This window comes from Marmota marmota, unplaced genomic scaffold (assembly GCF_001458135.2).
Source record: "Marmota marmota marmota unplaced genomic scaffold, marMar, whole genome shotgun sequence".
Taxonomy (NCBI): Eukaryota; Metazoa; Chordata; class Mammalia; order Rodentia; family Sciuridae; genus Marmota; species Marmota marmota.
The window spans coordinates 35,915,916-35,935,734 of NW_025999900.1; the positions used below are offsets into that span (position 1 = coordinate 35,915,916).

The 19,819-nt window shown below is 37.0% G+C and overlaps 1 gene segment (V, D, J or C); it reads right to left on the reverse strand.

Moving 5' to 3' along the window:
* Window positions 1-4,498: 4,498 nt before the first annotated feature.
* On the reverse strand, window positions 4,499-5,139 carry LOC125615280. The segment is given in 2 exon segments: window positions 4,499-4,839; window positions 4,971-5,139. Coding segments are annotated over 2 exon segments (444 nt in total).
* Between the last annotated feature and the right edge of the window lie 14,680 nt (window positions 5,140-19,819).

Consider the following 19,819-nt stretch of genomic DNA (forward strand, 5'->3'; position numbering starts at 1 on the left):
ATCTTTTAAGTATTTTGAATCTCTGTTTTTAGGTATATAACCCCTGTAAAGGTACATAATATTTATTTTTATTTCTGTAATATTTCTTTTTCTGAAGTCTAATATTGGACATTAATATAGACCTAGACCTAGATTTTTTTTTTTTCTCTACTAGGAATTAATCCCAGTCCTCGTGTGTGCTAGGCAAGTAAGTGCTCTACCACTGAGCTACACGCCCAACCCTTTTTACTTTTTAACACAGAATCTCACCAAGTTGCCCCATGCTAGCCTCAAACTTATGATCCCCCTGCTTCAGATTCCTGAATATCTGGGATTATAAGTGTTAGGTGCAGGACAGGCTGAGTAAGCTGTCTGCAGGGCATGCCAAACAAAGTTAGCTGCAGGATGACCTGGCCACTCAAACCCTCTGTCTGGTTCTTTATCATCTGTTTGCTTCAAGCCCAAACGCCAAAGCCCCAGCTCAAGGCTGAACACTTAATCCCCCTTGGGCCAACAAGGCAGCTTGCAGACCCAGAGACCTCATTAGATTTGGGCTATAAAAACTCCCTCCTGCCGGGCCCCTCTCTCTCTTGCTTTCTCTGTCTCTCTCTTGTGCGCGCTTCCCCCCCCCTCTCTTTCTCTCTCTCTCTCTCTCTTTCTTCTCTCCTCTGTTGCACTGCTGCAATAAAGATCTCTTGGTTGCTCTGAGTGTTGTGATCACTTTTCTTTCAATAAGTATGGGCCACCACTCCTGGCCAGATTTTTTTGATTAGTGTCTCCATGGATACCTTTTTCTAGCTTCTAAAACTTTATGTCTATCTATGTCATTACATTTAAAGTGGGATTCATATTGGCAATAGATAGTTAAAAAAAATCATACTGACAATCCTGTCTGTATATTTGTGTATTGAGATAATTTACGTTTACACAAGTTATTGAAATGATTATATTTAGGTCTACCATTTTACTGTTTATTTTCTGTTTGTGTCCTCTTTTTAGTTCCTCAATATTATATTAAACTTTGCCTATTTGTTCTTTTTTATTATTTTTTTCCTCTTAAAAGTGTACTCATGGCCTGAATTTTAGATGATAGTCCTTTAAAATAACAAATTCACAAAGCAATAAAAATAATCTTGTTTTCAGTGCAAGTAATTGGGTAATTTTATTATACAAACCCAATATGTTATTTTCCTTTTTAAGATACTGGTGCAGAAATCAATGAAAGCTACAAAAATTTTCTTTCTTTTCCAAAGATGATTGCCTTTGGTTATATGAAAACCATAAGTATCACCACTTTGATGAGTTTGTGGTAGTTTTTCATTAGATTTAATTTACGTGGAAGAAACGTTGATGGTGTGCTTTTTTCCAACCTAAAATGTAAAAAGTCTACTTCATAAACATATAAAAATAATAATTGTCAGAGATTTAAACATAGGATGACAATAATGATAATAAGTGCTTTCTTTTTAAAGTTATTTTTTATCAACAATATATTTTTAATTGGCACATAGTAATTGTATATGCCTATGGGGTACAGTGTGGCATTTCAATACGTGCATGTAATACATAATCATCAGATCAGGATAACGGCTTATGTCACCTCAGGCATACATCATTTCTTTGTGTTGGGAACAAAGTTCTATAGCTCTTTTGAAATGTTTTAGTCATTGTTAACCACAGTCATCCTGCAATGCCGTAGACTAAGAGAGGATCTTCCTTCTTTCCAACTACATCTGCACCTGTTAACCATCCTCTTCTCCCTCCCTTCCTGACACCTTCCCCAGGCTCTGGGAATCACTATTCTCCACTTCTTTGAGATCAGCTTCACCTATTTAGCTATTTATCTATCTGCAAAATTCATCTATTTGATTTTTAACTATTTCTTTTTATATTGCTTTTTTAGTGGTTTCCTTAAGAATGACATTATTCCTACTATTGAACCTTTCATCCCCTTGTTACTGATATGGCACCGCTTCAAGAAAAATACAGAAACCCTTCCACCATATAGTTGACTTTATCCTCCCCATTTATGTCACACTAGTCAGATGCCTTCAATTCTCAGATTTTGAAAACCTTAACAGGCAATGTTATAACAATTGATTTCAACATCATAAACATTTTAAATAAATCAGGAAGAAAAGTTGCAAATAATGCTGGTGCAGAAATCAATGAAAGCTACACAAATTTTCTTTTTGGGAGTACAAATATCTATTTGAGATTCTGATTTCAATCTTTTTGGATATATATTCCAAGGTTATGTACATGGATCTTATGGTAGTTCTGTTTTTTTTTTGAGGACTCTCTGTAATGTTTTCTGTAGCAACTGCACCATTTTACATTCCTAGGAACAAGTATAAGGGCTACAGTTTCACCACAGTCTAGTCCATGCTTATCTTTTTTTGTACATGACAGCTTTCATAACGTGAGGTAATACCTCATTGTAGTTTCGATTTGCGTTTTCCTGATGATTAGTGATATTAAATAGCTTTTGATACACCTGCTGGCTATTTATGTGTCTTCTTTGGAGAAATGTCTTTCCAAGTCTTTTGATCATTTTTAAATTGAGTAGCTTTTTTATTATAGTGTTATATATGTTTCTTATATATTTTTAAAACTCGCACTTTGCAGTTTGCAAATATTTTTATTAATCAGGTAAGTTGCTTTTTGGATGCACAGAGGCTTTTAGTTTGATGCAATTGCACTTGTCTATTTTTTGCTTTCATTGCTTGTACATTTAGAGTCATATTCCAAAACTAGTAGTTTTACAATTTTAAGACTTAAGTCCTTAGTCCATTTTGAGATTTTTTTTTGTGTGTGTATGTGTGTGTGTGTGTAGTGTAATATAGATGGTCTATTTATTTATTTATTATTTATTTTTATGTGGTGCTGAGGATCAAACCCAGTGCTTTACACATGCAAAGCAAGTGCTCTTCCACTGAGCTATAGCCCTGGCCCTTAGATGGTCTATTTAATTTTACTGTACATGGTATTCTAAAGAGTCAAGATATAGAAATAACCTAAAAGTCCATTAATCTGAATAAAAAATGTAATATATTGTTACAATGGAATATTATTCAGCCTTGATAAAAGGAAATTTCTGCTATTTGCAACAACACAGATGAACCTGGAGGACATGATATTAAGTGAAATAAGCCAGTCACAGAAGGACAAGTACTGCATGATTCCACTGCAATGAGTATCTAAAAACTGTCATTGATAAAAACAGAGAATACAATGGTGGTTTCCAGGGATGGAATGTGGAAGGACAAACAGAGAACTAGTGTCCAATGAGTACAAAAAATTTCAGTTATGCCAGAGTAAGTTTTAGAAATCTGCTATATAACACTATCCTCAAAATTGACAATACAGTTTTGATTACTTACAATTTTGTTAAGAGGATAGATATCTTGTTAAGTGTTCTTGCAACACCATCAGCAGAAACAAGGAGAAAACAAAGACACACAAGAAGATTTTCAGAGGTGATGGATATGTTTATTTTTTTCTATTGTGATGATGCTTTCAATGGTGTTTACATATGTCTAAATTCATCAAATTGTACATGATAAATATGTTTAGTTTAGAAATTTCAATTGTATATCAATGAAGTTGTTTAAAAAAGAGAATTTTAAAAGTTGCTTATATTTTACAATATATATATTTACTTCTGTTATTCTTTCTTCATTCTTGAAGTTCCACATATTCTTCTGGTAACATTTCCTTTCAGCCTGAAGAACTTTCTTCAGAATTCTTATAGAGCAAATCTACTCATAAAGAATTCTCTTTTCCTTTATTTGAAAATGTCTTTATTTTATTATAATATCTATAGGATATTTTCACTGGCAATAGAATTCATGGTCGACAGATTTTTTTTCCCTGTCAGCTTATAAAAATTAGACAGATCATATCTTATAGGCCATTGTGAGAACTTTGATTTTACTGTTAGAGAAATAGGAAGGTATAACAAAGATTTGAGTCTGGGGGTGACATGATCAGTGTTTGATTGGCTGCTGTATTGAGATTGGACTGTAGGAGGACAAGCAGGGAGACCAGTTAGAGTGCTCTCACAGTTTGGCCAGAGAGGTGGAGTCTAGACTATGGGTCATTTTTTAAGGTAGAACCAACTGGATTTCTTGATTAATTAGATGTGAGAAATTAGAGGAAAAAAATAAAAATCAATTCTGAAGTTGTAGCCAGAGATACTAAATGAAAGGGGTTGCTGTCTGATGGAGGTGAGTGGGGGAAGGATCTAATGCTCAGTACTGGCTACAGTAAGTTAGAATCCTGACCTTCTAGAAAGCAACCTCTTCATGCAGAAGGAGAACATCCACACAAGTCTCTCTGTGCTGTCTTGCTGATGTAACCGGGGGTAAAACAGAGAACGTGACGAAGTCCCTGTTCCTTTTCAGGAGTCAAGAATTCCCCAGGTCTCTCTGCTCCTGCACCCTGCACACTTTCATCACATGAAAGACTTTGCTAAAATCAGGTCAGGCTGTGCCCTGAAGTCACAGAAAGCCCAGTCTCAGAGGAGGTTTGTGCTCAGCTCCCCCTGTAGCCCTAGGCACTGTGCTACTGGAGCACAAAAGTACTTGGCTGAGTCGCTCAAGTGGGCTGAGGACTTCCTCAGGTTGAAAGACGATTCACTCTCCTTAAACTCAGCTTCAAAACCTTTGATGCCTTTAACCAGGGTGTCTCTTGCCAAGTATGTGAGGAGATGCTCAAGGTGTTGGTCTGGGTATTGGACGTACCAGAAGAGATACGGTGTTGCAGCATAGGAATAGTTGCACCTCAGCTCCAGACAGACTCCTTCGGTGACAGTGACATGGAGGTCAGGCTGGGTCACAGACAGGGCTTTGCTTCCTCCTGCAACATCAACACTGTGTCAGTGAGACCAGGACAAACCTACCTGTAACGAGATGGTGTCTCTATTCAGATTCTGATTGGGAACATGTTCCTTCTGTGGCGACAGAAGCAGGGAATACCATACTACTTACTTAGTGTGAAGGGCAGTCCAAGCAGTAGAATGGACACCAAGAGCATGGCTAGAGAGAAAGGAGGTGAGAGCTCGACTCTGGAAGATCTTCTCTGCTTAGACATAGTATAGACTCTGTTACCAAGAGACACTTCCTTGACATTGATTGCTCTGGTGTTGATCCTACTAGAATGTGCACCTCAATGAGCTGTGAGGTACAGAAGTTTGTAAGACTTGTCTGCAGAGACATCTCTAATCTATGCAACATTGCCCTCTGGAGGTTAAATATAGAAATAGCATCTTAATAGTGTTTGCTCCATCTGTTCTTTTAGCAGTATAGTCTGCAGAGAGTGTTTATTAAAAGGCTATTTTAATCTTATGAAATAAATAGCGTTGTTTAATGTTATAAGGTAAAGGGTACCATAATCATTTTATAAATGAAGATGAAGAATGGAGGAAAAGATGCATTTTGTCCAAGATAACAGTAGGTGACAACTGAAGTTTGTCTCATTAATGAGTCAAGAATTCTCATTAGTAACCACTGATAACTATGGCACATTTCTCACTGCAGCACTTTAGAGATTTTGTCCTTGCTTAGTGGATGGAAAATCAGGTCTTTATAAAGTTAGATAATCTTCCCTAGTACACACAATGAGTGGCACCTTACTCTTCCCCCTCCACGTTCAGCCTCTCACCCACTATGCTGTGTTGACAGGGTGCTACTGCAAAATAATAGATGTCATTTCACCAAGAAAATTGCTCAGAGAAAAATTCGGAATAGAAAATCCTGGCAGGACTCAAACACTGAAGGGTGAGTAGTGGGAGAGGTACCAAAGACACCTCAAAGGGTAGTCCAGAGAGTGAAGTAGCAAATCAGCAATAGCCGGTCTTCTTAGATGGGAGAGGTAGTTTTAAGAAGAAATAAGTGGTCAACAGAGAAAATGCTAAAGAAATTTCTGATAAGAAAATAACTTTTCAGTGTCTATTGATTTTTTAAAAGCACAAAGATCATGATTTGAGTCTTTTCAGCAGAAGATGAACTGCAGTAGAGGGGAAAGGGAATGAGACAAGGTAGAAAAGTTTGAATACAGAAATCTCTTTTTTGAGATCTCCTTTTTTCTGGATCATTTGAAGGGGAGCAAAAAGACATGGTGTTAACTGGATGAGAATTCTAAAGAGGTAATGGCAGAGTTTTAAAAATTTGGCATATTATCTATACACTTTTGAAAGCATATGATCTATAGGCACTAAATCAAAGTTCTAAGGAGACTGGTAGGATGGGAACATGAATCACAGGCCAAAAGAGCAACTTTTGACAGGAGGAGTAACAGTTATTTCTGATTTTATTGCAATTAAAGAGGAAAAAGACTGGTTTAGATTTTGGGTACAAAAGCAGACGTCTGAAACATCTTTTTCTTTTTAGTAGGATGATTTTGTTCTTATAAACAGAAATTAAGTGTTTTTTCCAAAGGAGTGGATGGAGATGGTTATGGATAATGAATTCTGAGGTCAATGAGAAGTGTTGAAACAGCCCCTGTAGGAAGTGGCAGTGAGAGATGGGTACAGAGAAAATGAATCCTTTCCAGCAACACTGTGGGCCTAGTTGGTGTTGACAGTAATATGGTTCAATGACACTTGTCTGCACATCTGTGTGATTACCTTGAATACCATTTATCAGACAAGGTATGCATTATAAGAAAGATATTAATCCAAAGTGTTGGGCCGTGGAGTTAAGTCATAGGTAAGAGAATAAAATAAGACTCTGGGGAATAAGATGACATTAAAGGAACTAAATGACATATATAGTCAAATGACAAGTGCAGGGAGAGGGTCTGTGTGAGTGTCAGGATCACTGGTTTAGGACCAGATGAAAGATTTCATGAGAGTCAACATCTGAATGGAGAATTATTACAAGATCTTCCCAAGTGGACATTTAAGTCATGCAGTATTTAGGTTACAGTGGAAACTTCTAAGCTGTGTTAAACCCTTCAATTTGAGAGGAGTATTTACTGTTTATGAAGATGATAGTAATGAAAGTAAAGGAAGACAAAAGCCTTGAAGGCACAGAGATGAGGCCCAGACTGTACTGGGAACAAAGAGAACACAGTTGCTACCTCCAAATCTGGGGTGTTTTATCTGAGAGAGAATAAGGCACATGAGAGAAAATATAAGCAGAGAGTTGGGTTTCAGTTAAGGCATGTAAAATGGCTATAAAACGTTGTTTTAGTCACAGGGGCCATAAATATATTTTATTTTTGCAATGCTGGGGTGGAATCCAGGGCCTCCCACAGCTGGGCAAAGCACTTTATCACTGAGCTACATCCCCAAAATGTTTGTTTTTGATGGAGTGGGGATTAAAAGGCCCACAGGAAAGGTTTTCATGGGAAGAGATGAGACAGGTCAGTATAGAAAATGAAAGAAGACAGTCAAATCCCCTGATGAATGATTCACCTCTGGAAAGAGTCAATCACGTTGGACTGAAGGTGCTTCCCAGAGGTCCTGGTACACAGGAGCATGACTGCAATAAAGTTACAGGTGCTCAGGGCTTGAGGTGCTGCAAATATCTGTAAATTATGGGCTACACAGAAGAACTCGGCTTTCATCCAGTCTGTGAGGAAGTCTACAAGTGTTTCAATTCGCTGATGAAGATCTCCCCACCTCACATTGAAACCCACTGGCAGAGGCCACATCTGGAACACCATCCGGAAACCTGGCGATCACTGCACTTGTTGTCTTAGAAATTATTGCCCGAGTCTCTTCAATGAAGGCTGTGACCTGCTGCCAGCTTTGGGGTGTTTTATTTAGGCTGAGATTCTTCTTCCTTGCTTTCCCATCTATTGATAATTTAGGTATTGATCCCTCCACTTTATTTTTCTGTACATCAGCTCTCTTTCTTACTTATCAAATATGATCTCCAAAAACAGCCATTGTAAAACTGTTTTTATAAATGCCACAAATACACACATATCTTCTTCTTTTTTTCCCTATTTCACTAGCCTGTCAAATCCAAAGACTGGATGAATCATTTCCCTTCTATTATGCCAAACTGGAATCATTCCATAGGTTTTGGGATTATATCAATAATTGCAAAGATTTGGCTTACAAAATTTATTGACATAATGTGTCTTAATGAAGCGGGAATCCTTTAATATTTTAGGCTATGACAGATACTCCTTCTTATCTATGAATGGATTTTATTCTTCTTCTTAACTAATACAATCTTCATGTTGTTTTAGTTAGTAGTGTTCCTGGATAAAAATACATAGCTTCTTCAGACTTTTAAAACTTGGGATTGCCATGGACTCTGTTGCGAACCATAAGATAAGAGCATCATGGTCTCTTTCTCATGAGACCTTATTCAGTAGACTTTTTAACTTTTCTAAAAATCCAAAACATTCATAGCTAGAGTCCTTTTGCCCACATCGAGGGTCAGAAATCCTATTGCATCCCAAATGTAGGAAAACACACTGTTGTCCTATTTCTCATCTATGGTATTCTAATACAGGACTAGAGCTTACTCAAAATCTGAAGTTGTGTTTGTTTAATGGCTGTGTTCTCACCAAAATAGTTGAGATGCAAGACAGAACTAGCATGAAAACACCTGAAATTTTAGTTTTGTTTCACAGATCACTTTGAAATTAATATGGAATCATTGTATCATTTTAAAGTTTTTATTTCAGCATAGTAATATGCAGAAGAAAGTAAAAAGATATAAGTATTCAGCTTGATAAGTGGTCACAAAATTCAACATACCCATCCAGTTCAGGAAATAGAACATCAGTTAAAATCAGAGCCCCAACATGAGCTATCCCAGTTATCCTGTAGCAAGGGCAGCACTATTTTGACTTATAACATTAGCTATATCTCTTTTTGTATTTTATGGAATTGGTATATTTATTCTCCATCTGGATATCTTCTTTTGTGAAGAGCTTGTAAGACATTTTCCCTTTTATTAGTTTGCTTATTTTCTTCCTGGTTTGAAGAAGACCTTTTTCAAAATCGAAACAGGCCCTTTGACAATGATGGGTGCCACAGATGTTCTCTGTTCACAGGCTATCCTTTTAACCTTATGCAATTAATTTTCAGGTAGTTCAATTTTGATGTTTTGATCTTTTTTATCCTGCTTAAGAAATGTTTATCAAACACAAGCAATGAAAACTTTATTTTCTTCCAAAAGATTTATACTTTATTGTTATGTTCAGATCTGCACTCCAACTGAACTGCTACTTGCATGCGATGTGAGATGAAGGCCAAGATACGTGTTTTTCCATATAACAATTTACTGAATGTCATTCGTTCAACAGTCAGTCTGTTTTCATTATTTCCCTTTGAAAATGCTGTGCTTGTTTTCCAATTTGAACTTTAATATTATTATAAACAAAATGTTATCACTCATCAAATAAGGAATTAATGAGAACATGAACATGATGTGGAATATATCCCCGCCTACACTATGCTACCCATGGGACATCCTTGGGCTCTTTATTTTCATAGAACACTAACCCATGCCCTTGTGTTGTTTTTTGGGTCCCTAGCATTTATCAATAAAATTTTCAGTTATGAATATTTTTCCATTCATTGAAGATTTTGTTGAGTGCCTACCATTTTCAGGCACTGTTCTAGACAAATAGAATACTTTAGTGGGTAAAGAAAACAAAACCATAGTATGTTCAAATACAGGAGAGTACAGATGGTGCTTGGTGAAAGGAAAGTGAGATCCAAGGCTGTTCAAAAGAGGGAATGAGTATGAGAAAAGTAATGTCAGAAACCTGGAAAGAATCACCATCATCAAGTATTTCTATTGTCATTTGAATATTTAGGGGCCTACAATGCTAGCTACCTGGTCAAAGACCACTGATTTTCTCAACTCATAACTCACAATTACTGTGGGAGTATTCCTGACATGTTAATCTAACGTGTGTATCAGGATAGGCACCATGATCTGTTTCACTGATGTCCCATTTGATTCATTATTTTCAGGCTTTCTTACTATTTCTTTCAGCCAGGCAAAGCAGAACAATGTATGTTCAGACTTTAGTGTTTGATAATTTCGGGTAGAGAATGCATTAAAATTTTCATGCTAACTTATTAAGGGACTGTGAATATGAGCAAGGTTTAAATCTCTTTGAGACAGTTCCCTAACTGGTAATAAAATAATTTATACTTTACCAAATTATAATGGATATTAAAAAATACATTTATGGATTTTCTAAAAGATATTGACCTTTGAAACCAAAAAGGAAATAAATACTTCATAGATCTGACTATTTAGAAATTAAAAACAACCACATTAAAATAAAGGTATTATGTTTGAGTAAAATATTGAAGCAAATAAGCATTATCTACATTTTATAAATAATTTCTATGAAGAAAAAAGAAAATAACCTAAGAGGAAAAAAATGTCCAAATGTAGGAATAAATAATGAAGAAAATTGAATGACAAAAGTGCTGCTACGTAAAAAAGTTGCTCAAAATTTCTAGGAGCCAGGTGCTATGGTGCCCAAATGTAATTTCAGCAGTTTGGGAGACTGAGACAGGAGGATCACAAGTTCAAAGTCAGCCTCAGCAAAGGCAAGGTGCTAAGCAACTCAGTGAGACCCTGTCTTTAAATAAAGTACAAAATAGGGCTGCGGAGGTGGCTTAGGGGTTGAGTACCACTGAGTTCAATCCCTGGTACCAAAAGAAAAAAAAATTCTAGGAGCAGTGTGCATTAATTGTACATATTTATAGGGTACAGTGTGATATTTCAAAACACATATATAATATGTACTATCAAATCAGGATAATTAATTTTTCCATCTCCTTAGCATTACTTTGAGTTTGAAACCCTCCATATTCCTTTCTTCTGGTTATTCACAAAATATATAAGTTTACTATGAACTGGAGTCAGCCATTGTGCTGTGTATTACTGGAACTTATTACTTCTAAGGGTGTTTGTGGAAATAAGTACCCTGACTTGATCATTACATACCATATTTATGTATCAAATTCTCACAGTGCATACCATAATATGTGCAATAAAGTAATAAAAACAGTAAAAATGAAAAAGCAGTAGGAATCAGGAAAATATCTTTAAGAAATTCTTTGGATTATTAAAAAATATTGATAGTTTCAATTTCTACAAGAATGTAAAATGGGTCCTTTCACTCACTGTTGGTGGGTATATAATTATTTATACTATTTGGAGACCAAATTATTACTTTCTTTACAATTTGAAATGTATCCTTCCTTTTTTTTGTAAAAAAATATTTATTTTTTTAGTTGTGGTTGGACACAATACCTTTATTTTATTTATTTTTATGTGGTGCTGAGGATCGAACCCAGGGCCTCAACTGTTGACCCACAACCCCAGCCCTCAAATGTACCCTTCCTTTGGTAAAGCAATTTCAATTTCAGAAATCTCATTAAAATAAACACTTACATACATATACAAAGAAAATTCTACAAAGGAATAGTACACAATATTTTTTAGGACAAGAAAGAATTAATTAAATGATGGACTATTTCAAGTATTAAGTATGCTTTTAAAAAGAGTAAAGAAGACTTCTCTATTGATGTAGAAAGATCTCCAGAACAGTTTATTAAATGACACACAAAAGAAATGTTACAAAAAAAGACATGTGGCCAAAAAAAAAAATCAAACAAATATAATTTACATGACAAACTTATGTGTATATAGTTGCATAAAATTATATGCGTATATGTAATATAAAATTTATGTATGTATATGTATACATATATACATACACAAAATTAAAAGGAAAAAAAAGCTGGCATTATTTAGCTTAAACTGAAAAAACTGATGCTATCTGAGAAGGGTGGTGCAAGCTGGGTGGATTGAGGGCAATTTAGCCAGGGGCTTTCACTTTTGTTCTGCCTGAGTCTTTTGTGATGAGGTGAATACGTGTGTTGCTTAGGAATATAAAAAAAAAATGATAAAAACTCTTTGTAGAGTCATTCATGATTTATGACAAATGCAATATAAATTAATACTCACTTAATTTTTATTTATTTCTAAAAACGTTTTCTTCATGCATGCCTTAGTCTGGCTTCAGAAAACATTTCATATCTTTCCAACAGAAAGATCAATTTCTTTCTGGCTACCAGAACAACTAAAGAGCTGTGACTTCCCTCTGAATCAAAACTTAGGTTTTCCAATAATTTCTTATCCACTTTACCAAAGTTCTGGAAGGTGTTAGATGCAATTCAGATGAAGGAACCAGAGGTTAGTTCTCTGCTTTGACCATCAGAAAGCACTCCTAATGATTTTATTTTTTGAACCAATATATTTGTGTATATATTAAGAAAAACACATAACTTTGTTCTGAAACTTCAGAGTTCAGTGCAACTCCACTGGGTTAGTCTAGTCTCCCCACATCATTATTTATAACTCCTTCTTCCAAAAATATGTTTACATGTATTTGTTCAATCCCAATATACACATAATCAGAATGACTCATACTGCCTATGGAATGAAGTTATTATCTAGAATACAATATCTGTTTACATTTCTTTTGCCTTTAGCCTTACAGTGTCCACTCAAAATACTATTTTCAAAAGTTTAGTTATTTTCTTCCACACTAAAAAAAAAATACAACAACAACTTTAGTGTGGTTGTATTATTCATTGTAAAAAACCAAACTCATTTGTTGTGGAATCTATTTCATTTGGAGTTAAGTAATATTTTTGTTACTTAAAAAATTTGCATAAAATGCAAATTCGTGGTATATAGATGTGGGATATGCCTCATCAACCCCAGGTAACCCTTGTTATGTTTCCCATGTTTTAGCTTTGCCTTTGCCTGAGGTTGTATTCATGGAACCCTATGATATATATAGTCTTTTGAACCTAGTTTTCTTAGTTTATCAAGTTGCAATGAAGATTAATCCACGTTTTTGTAAGAGTCAATAATCCGTACTTTGTTGTTGTTGTTGTTCTGGGTGGTTCTTAACCATATGGATGTTCTACAATTAGCTTACCCATTCTTCAGTCCAAGGACATCTGGGTTGTTACAGTTTTTACTGATCATGCATTAAGCTTCCATAAACATTCTGACAGAATTTTTTGTGTGAATCAAACTTCTATTTCTTTTCACTAAACACCTAGAAGAGGAATTGCCGAATCACATTGTAAGTGAATGATTAACTTTATAAGGATGGCCTAATTTTTCTATGTGGGATCCACTTACACTTCTTTCTATCTGTAGCATCTGAGAGTTCCTGTGGATCTACATCTTCACCAGCACTTGACCTTGTCCAATTTTTGGATTTTAGTCATTTTTAAAAATAAGTAAATCTGCTTAATCTCTGGAGGCTTCAATTTCTTCCCTCATGAGCTGGAAATTATAATATCAGCTTTACTTTTATTATATCTCTTATAAGTGAAGGATAAAGGAAGAGATGTCAACTAATGGACCCAGTTTTGGTAAAAAAAAAAAAGCAGCAGAAAAATCACTTATACAGAGTGGTGATACAGATTAGTGTGACAAGGAAAAGAATTACTATTACATCCTAAAGAACGCTCTCAAACAAATTATATTGATATGCTTTTTTAACATAGTTGAACATAACAGTCATAGGAAGTATCTTCAAATAATCTTGTACAAAGAAGATGCTTTGGAAGAGAAAGCCAATGAACTCCAACACCAAGTCAAACAGTATTGTCAGTCAAACCCTTTTTTGTGTATATAGAATTTACTAGAAAGAAAATAATAGGCACAAGATGAGAGCCCCTCACATGTGCTTAACAAGGAAAGCTACACTGATCTTTCGTTCAGGAAATAATAAAGAAGAAAAGAAACAATCTGTGAAGGTAACCATAAAATATCACACTATGCTCCACTGAAATATGATAGAAAACTCAAACTAAACCTTAATTATCCTAATATTTTTTTCTTCAGAAGTAAATCATTTCTTGCAGTTGTTTTGTCAGGCAAAATCATTTTTTCCATGGATAATAATGGGCACTTTTTGATCTTTCCAGAATTGCTTATGAAACTGTTTAGAACTCATCTTATTTTTCAATGCTTGTGATAAATTTATCTTTTACTTTGGAGTGATTTGTAGCATAAAAATGCAGAAAATATATTAAAGGAAGAAGAGAAGGGAGAACAATCTAAGTAGGGCAAAATCTCAAGAAAAGGAAAAGAGGATAGTTGGAGTGGACCAATGCACAGGGAGCCAGTGCTGTGGCAGGGATCCAGAAATCCCACCACTGGGTGTATATCCAGAGGGAATGAAATGATTATGTCAAAGAAATTCCTGCATTTGCACGTGTGTTGCAGCACTGTTCACTACAGGCAAGCAGTGTAATCAACCAAAGTTCCCATCAACAAATAAATGCATAAAGAAATTGTGGTACATTCTTATTACAATTCATGGAAAAATGCAAAAAAATTTACTTTGCCATTCAGCTGTGAATCAAACACCTCACCTGTAATGTTTAACCTCTACAATGCAGTTGCATTGTTTTGTGGTCTTAGAAATTACTGTGATGCAATAGATAAACTATGGAACCAATCTGGATACCCTTCAACAGATGAATGGATAAAGAAAATGTGGTGTATATACACAATGGAATATTACTCATCCTTAAAGATGAATAAAATTATGACATTTTCAGTTAAATGGATGGAGCCAGAGAATATTATGCTAAGCAAAATAAGCCAAACCCAAAAACCAAAGGTCGAATGTTTTTTTTTTTTTTTTTGTTTGTTTGTTTGAAGTACGTGCCCCTGATTCTTTTTCTACCCTCCCTCCCACTGACTTGGAGTACTTTTGACTGTCAGCTGCCAATTTCTGGGTTCTGAATTCTGCCAGCTGCCCCTCCTCCTTTTCCTAGCTTCTCTCTTAAGTATATTGTGTGTCAATCAGAATGGGCTATTACACTACAGAAACAAACAGACTCAACATCTTAGCGGCTTAAAACAAAGGCTACTTCTTGCTTATGCTGCATGTCTATCATATCTCAGCAGGGGGGCTATCCTCATCTTAGATACTCAGAGACCCAGGTTAACAGAGCAGTGGCCTCTTCAGATGTCCTCATTTAGCCTAGAACCCATATATGCAACTTCTGCTCACAATCCATTGGCCAGGGGGGTGACAAGGAGGGTGAAATGCAGTCCTATAAACTTGCTCAGAAATATTTGTTAAGCTACATTAATAAAATGGTTCCTGCTTTGCATGACATTGATATGCAGGAGCTTCAGTTTAAATAATACCACTCCCAACAACCTGGCTCAAATTTCAGACACCACAGTATATTCACTGTAATTGCATGAAGTACCAACCTCACTGCAATTTGAACCAGGTTTTTGGGCATTGGTATTGTTGAACTGAAACAAAACTCATGCATGTCAGTGCCTACAAAGCAAAGATTGCTTTATTAACATTGTTTAGCAAAGGCTTCACTGTCAATCTGCACATCACTACATAAGTAACAGATGCACATCAAGGCCTGACAATCATGTCACTTCTTTCAAAATCTGTGATTGGTTGCTGCACGTCTGTTACTCATTTCACACACAGACAGCAAAGTGCTGTGTAGTGTTGTTGCTGTCTTGTCTCCCAGTGATAAACCCATGTGAGATTTTACAGAGATGAATAATCAATGATAAAAGCTAACAAAAATTAAAATGCAACCATGGAAGTGATAGTGCTGACAGTGAAATTGGATGTGATTTGAAGAGTTGAAAATGGTAATAGTAGAGCAAAGATAGAAGAAACCTGGATGGACATGAAGCTATGGTACACCAAGCCATATTGCAAAAGTCCAATGAGTATAAGAAACAAGGTAAAGTGAATTCAGCTTCATTTAGTTTAAATCATGCTAGGAACAGAAAGCCATTTGGGGTTGAAATAGAATATTCTCTTCTTTGGAGCCCGGCACTGTAGCACATGCTTGTAATCCCAGTGGCTTGGGAGGCTGAGACAGGAGGATCTCAAATTCAAAGCCAGAGTCAGCAAAAGAGAGGCGCTAAGCAGCTCAGTGAGACCCTGTCTCTAAATAAAATATAAAATAGGGTTGGGGTTGTGGCTCAGTGGTCGCAAGAATGTTCTCTTCTCCGAATGAAAGACTGGTCTTTAAAAATTTTAATTGTTTTGGCCAGTATTCAGACCAATGCATTTAAATTATTTGCCACATTGAGAGAAAATAGCAATTATAAGGAGATCGAAGAAGAGCCTTGTAAATGTTGGTTTCAGCATTTCAGAACCGAGCATGGTGTGACCGATGTTAATACACTGGTAAAGCTGCTAGCACAGTAGCACAGATAAGACTGCACCCGGATCCCTGGAAAATGAAGCAGTTTCAACGGAAGTGATGTCAGCAGAAAACTTTACCTTAAAGGAGCTCTCACAAATATTTTATGATGTTGCAAGAACAAGGAATAAAATATCAGAAACTAATCCAAACTTACAATAGAGTATAACAATCACCAAGGTATAGAAAAGATGTGTGTTCTATATCATATAGAAGCAAGGACTTCTTTTCAAAACTACTTTTTGATAAGCTTTTTAGACAGAAAATAAAACACTTTAATTATGTTTCTAATGTTTTAAGTTACAGTAAATAAATATTATTTTTACTAATTTTTCATTTCCCTATGCATTTTATAACCATCAGTAAGAGGGTTTTTAATGTTTTGATAAAACCTTTTAAGGGTCACTACCCAATTTTAATTTTCCCCCTTGATTATTAATTTTCCCCCTTGATTACTTTGTATGGTTTCAACTTTCCCAGTCATTTTTATGGTGCTATACTACTGTGCTAAGCAAGGACTGCCTATATACATACCTGGTTTATGTGGAGTTAGGCTACAATTTCCTCAAATCTGTTTGTGCCAATTTATGTGAAGTATGAGGAAACTTCTGGGGAAAAAAACAAAAACCTTAAACCATGTAGGATTAGGTAGGAATATGGATTCAAGGTATAGTTTGGAGGCTACTATTCAACCCCAATCTGATCCAACCACCTTAATGGTCTTATGTATGACTCTGTGGGGGAAAAGAGATTTGTGGATGAAATGAGATCAACTGCACCCATACAGGCTACCCTTCTGCTGAGGGACCCACTGAAAAGAGTCCGTACTAGACAAAGGCAATGAATTTCTTTACTTGCTTCACAGGTGTCACTACTATATCAAGCAACAACCAAATAGAAACTCAAACCCTGGTCTGGGCTGAGCTGAGCATCCATGGGGACTCTTGGGGGTTACATGGTCCTTGTGGCAATGGTGAAGTGCCCAAGGTCATTGATACCCAAGAGCTGTAGAGCTGGTGGGAGCCACAGCTCTAGGGAGCAGGGAGGATTGAAACAGGGTTGGAACAGCAGCTTAGAGGTGGGTTGAGCAGAGCTGGGCAAGCAATTTGATCCATTGAGAGTATGCAGGCTCCCTGGGGTCACTCAGGTGTCCTGGGAGGAAGTAGGGTAGGGCCAGTGGATAGAGCCCAGCAAGGGAAGTGAGGTTCCCAAGTTATGCTTATGGAAAGCTACAAACTCAAGAAATTCAATGTGACCACCTTTCCCCCAGTGGCAATGAGGCCTGGGGACAGGAGGCTGGTTTACAGAAAGGGTGGCTATATAATTTATTGATCAAACTGGGAATATTTAGAAAGTAAAAGGCATTGCTAATTAAACTTTTTAGCTTAAAGTAATTAAGCCTTTTAGCAATTAAAAATCACAAATGGCAAACCTGGCCACACAATCACCAGACATAATCTAGGTAATTATAAATTTCAGGTGAAATTAGAATGAATAAAAACAAATTAATTTGCCCTAACTGGTGTCCCATGCCAAGTTCCCTGGAAGTGAACTTTGAGATGGAGATAGGGTGCAAGACACTTATTAGGGTGTGCTCCCAGACCCACACCTATGGAACGGAAGGGAAGGGAAGAAAGAGGGTTTGGGTAGTGGGGAGCAGCTGAAGTCTCATCCATGAAGCCATAAAGTCTCATCAAGGGCTTCAGATGACCTCAGGGAACTCTGGGGCTGGACAACCTTCAGAATTGTCCCAAGTTGGGTGAGGGGGACAGGTCTTTGATCGCAACATCCACCAGCCATTGGATTTAGCTGTCCCCAAGAGCTCTCTCCAGCTGAGTGCAGATGTCTAGAATGTGCCAACAGCAGGAAGCACTCCTAGCATCCCTGAAGGAGGGGGGACAGTCAAGGTGGCATGTCAGAGCTTCCACTACCGTACATGAGAGGAGAGCTTGAATTAAAAGTACTACCAAGATAGGCACCTTAAAGTTAGTCACCAGTCATGTCTTGTTGGAGACCCTGCTGCAACTGTTTCAAAGAGCAGAGAGCCAATGAAGTTAGCATACTAAATGTATGCAAACAATATTATCAAAAAGGGCAATTTAGTCTCTCAAATCAATAAAATAGCATCAGTCTTCTTGAGGCTGCTTATAAAAATTTTTCTCTAGGTAAATTTCTACTCAACTCCATTTGATAATGCTTTTATTTAAGACACCTGCATCTGGGCACAGTTGGAGCACTGTGAGAATATAAACCCATTTATTCTCATCACAAAACTATGAAGTGGGCCCAACAGTCAAGAATACAGAGACCTCCCAAGGCTAGACACTGTGCTCAAATGGAAGTGCCAACATTGGATCCAAATATCATGTCTGCAGATACTCTGCTTTTAACCATTACGCATGCTGTTCTCTAGCCCTCCATTTAATTTAGTCGGTACTTTATCATTGCAGTGAAACTTAACAAGCATTTATTAAGCTCCTATCAGTTGAGTCCATGCTCAATACTTAAAACAAAAATCTCTTCTCTGGGGTGAAGAAGAAGAGTAAAATGATGATGATGGTGATGATGACAAGGACAGTGGCAGTGACAACAGCAATATCTAAAGCTTTTAGTAGGAGCTTTCATTATGTACTAGGCTCTGTCCTGACAGCCTTCCATGCCTCATGTCCTTTAACCACACAGAAGGCTCAGTGCCCGGTCCTAAGGAGATTCTGATCTACTGAGAAGCTAAACAGTTACATGACTGCACATGACACGTGATTAAAGGCCCAGATGTGTAGGACAGGCTGTCACTGGACAGACTGGTCAGAGAAGCACAGGCTGGATTTAGTTAGATCCAAGGAACTTGGATCCTGAAGAAATTATAGAGACTCCTTTCTTAACTAAAAAATAAGCAATACTATAAACAATAAAATAAGAGCCAAGAAGTACCAGAAAGTTCATATTTTTCCATTACGATTATCTCAGTACTTTTAAAAGAAAATTTCTAAAAACAAGTTCTTTCCAAACAATGCTTTTAGTTGCCCATGCTCTGCTTGTGCTAAATCCAGTGGGGTCAGCAGGTAGCACAGGCCTGGAGAAAGACCAGTTTATTATGAACCTGTACAGTCAGAAAGTGCCACGGGTCTTGAAGATGGTAGGATAAGAAAGCAGGGAGAAGAGGAAAGGGTGTTCCCAGATGGAGAAGCAATGGGGAGCCAAGAACACTGGCCTTGCTGGAGCTCACTCTGTGTTGCGCAAAAGAGAAACTAGGTGGGGCAAGTGGATTGGGTCCATATTTTAAAGGCCTTGAATTCTTGGTCATTATAGGTTGGCATAATTTCCATNGTTACCCTCCGTGCGACAAACCTCTCGCGTTTGAGTCCCCGTAGCCGATCCTCGTGCGATGGAAATCCTTCCTCCAGGTTCCGGAGCACCCCACTATTGCTGGAAATTCCTAACAAGATATCCTTTAGCCGTCCTGACTTGTCATACTCCCACACAGTGAAGCAGCACACGGGGGTAATGCACTCCCCTCGCCCAAAGGTCGAATGTTTTGTCTGATAAGCGAATGCTGATCCACAATGGTAGGGAGCTAGTGAAGAATGGAGGAACTTTGGATTTGGCAAAGGG